Source organism: Oryzias melastigma, linkage group LG17 (assembly GCF_002922805.2).
Source record: "Oryzias melastigma strain HK-1 linkage group LG17, ASM292280v2, whole genome shotgun sequence".
In the NCBI taxonomy this organism is placed as follows: Eukaryota; Metazoa; Chordata; class Actinopteri; order Beloniformes; family Adrianichthyidae; genus Oryzias; species Oryzias melastigma.
In genome coordinates, this window is record NC_050528.1 from 30,789,300 (window position 1) to 30,790,880 (window position 1,581).

The 1,581-nt window shown below is 48.8% G+C and overlaps 1 protein-coding gene across 2 annotated transcripts in view; it reads right to left on the bottom strand.

Moving 5' to 3' along the window:
- The window catches only part of kirrel1b (kirre like nephrin family adhesion molecule 1b), a 128,856-nt gene that overhangs the window by 31,666 nt on the left and 95,609 nt on the right, over positions 1 to 1,581 (bottom strand). For both annotated transcript variants that reach the window (XM_024279413.2, XM_024279406.2), the window contains exons 6-8: positions 1,419 to 1,524; positions 637 to 785; positions 307 to 434 (exon numbers count right to left, since the gene is read on the bottom strand). In XM_024279413.2, coding sequence (XP_024135181.1) covers positions 307 to 434; positions 637 to 785; positions 1,419 to 1,524 — 383 coding nt within the window. The remainder of the gene's footprint in view (positions 1 to 306; positions 435 to 636; positions 786 to 1,418; positions 1,525 to 1,581) is intronic.

The following is a 1,581-nucleotide window of genomic DNA, read 5'->3' on the forward strand; positions in this document are numbered from 1 at the left end:
CATAGGTTAAAATGGGCGCCGAATGGAAGCGCACTCTGTTCCGCGTCCGGTGTGACTCCGGAGTTATGGGGTCCAGATGACCCCGCTTTTAATGTAAACATGCCAAGGACAACACAAAGGTTAGATCAGGGACACTTCCAACCTTCCTCTGCCATGTTGTAATTGGCTGGACACGCCTAAAGCAGGTAATCAGTCATGAGTAGAGCTGGAAATCATGCAGACACAGCGGCCCTCGAGGCCTGGAGTTAGATCAACACATCACACAGCATCCTGCTGAAGAGTCGAGGCTGACAGTCGCCTTCTCACCATGCTGGAGCCCTTCTTGGTCCAGGTGAGGGTGAGAGGAGGGTTTCCAGACCACTTGCAGTTGAGAGTCACATCTGAGTCCACATCCACTGTAACTGGTCTGGGCTCCACCACCAGTATAGGGCCAACTGGGGGGAAAGAAGAGACATAAAATAAACTTACAGCCACCAAATGTCTAAAAATTGAAGCAATAGAACAATTATTTCCTTTATATTAGAGTAAATGTTTTAATTTAGGCTCTTTTTTGGTCAAAAATAGTGTGTGGAGTAAAAAGAAAAGGAGCACTGATGGAGCTCCTCTCAGTTCAGCAGCGCGTCCACGTCCACTCACAGTGCACGTCCACAAGGATGCTGACATTTGTGCTTCCCACTGCGTTGAACACTTGACAAGACACGGGCTCGGTGAAGAAGGAGTGATCCGCTGTAGTGACAAACACACTTTCCCTGGCCCCCTCCAGCAGAACACCACCTTTAGCCCACCTGACAGAAAAACACACAACGCCATTTAACACCTTTGAAGCACAGCAAATTGTTGCTGCGCTGCCTGTCAACAGGTCTTGGATCCGCTGATCCACTCTGGGGGTCCAGGTGACAAAAAACACGGACCACTAGGAGGTTTTATTGCTTCTGTGACAGAACCCAAAGACTTGCTGCAAAAAAAGTGTTTTGATTTCTATCATATTTAAGCTGTATTCTTGAATAAAGTGAATGGAAAGGTTATCTTTAATTTGAATGTTGCACATCCTCCAGGACCTGCGTTTAAAAGCATGCACCACAGGCTTAGCTTCTGCACCACGCAGAGCTCCTCTTCTGATGGAGTCCCGGGCCTTAAATGAAAACCAGCCTTTTTGCAGTTTGGCTGCTTCAGAGCTGTCGCTTACAATCAGCCTCAGAGTTTAACCGTAGAAGCGTTCAATACTTGCACCAATTCTGTACCCTAAGCAGAAATTACACTTCAGAAGCTGCTCCGGAGGGCGGATAGGAGCAGATTGAAAGAAATGAAGGGAGACCCGCTGGCATTGATCATCTGATCAGGCTCCTAATGCTGCGCTGCAGGACTGCCTTCAAAACCTTTCCCCTCATTTTAAACGGCACTCATGAGTTCATCCAGACCTGTAGCCCATGATGGGGGGGTTGGCGGTGGCCTGGCAGGTGAAGGTGACTCTTTCCCCCTCCAGGACAGAACGGGGCTCGATGGACAGGGTCACTGTGGGGGGGTCTGCATGAACAGAGATTCAGGATCAGAACGCAGTCCAGGAAGGTATTATAGAATCCA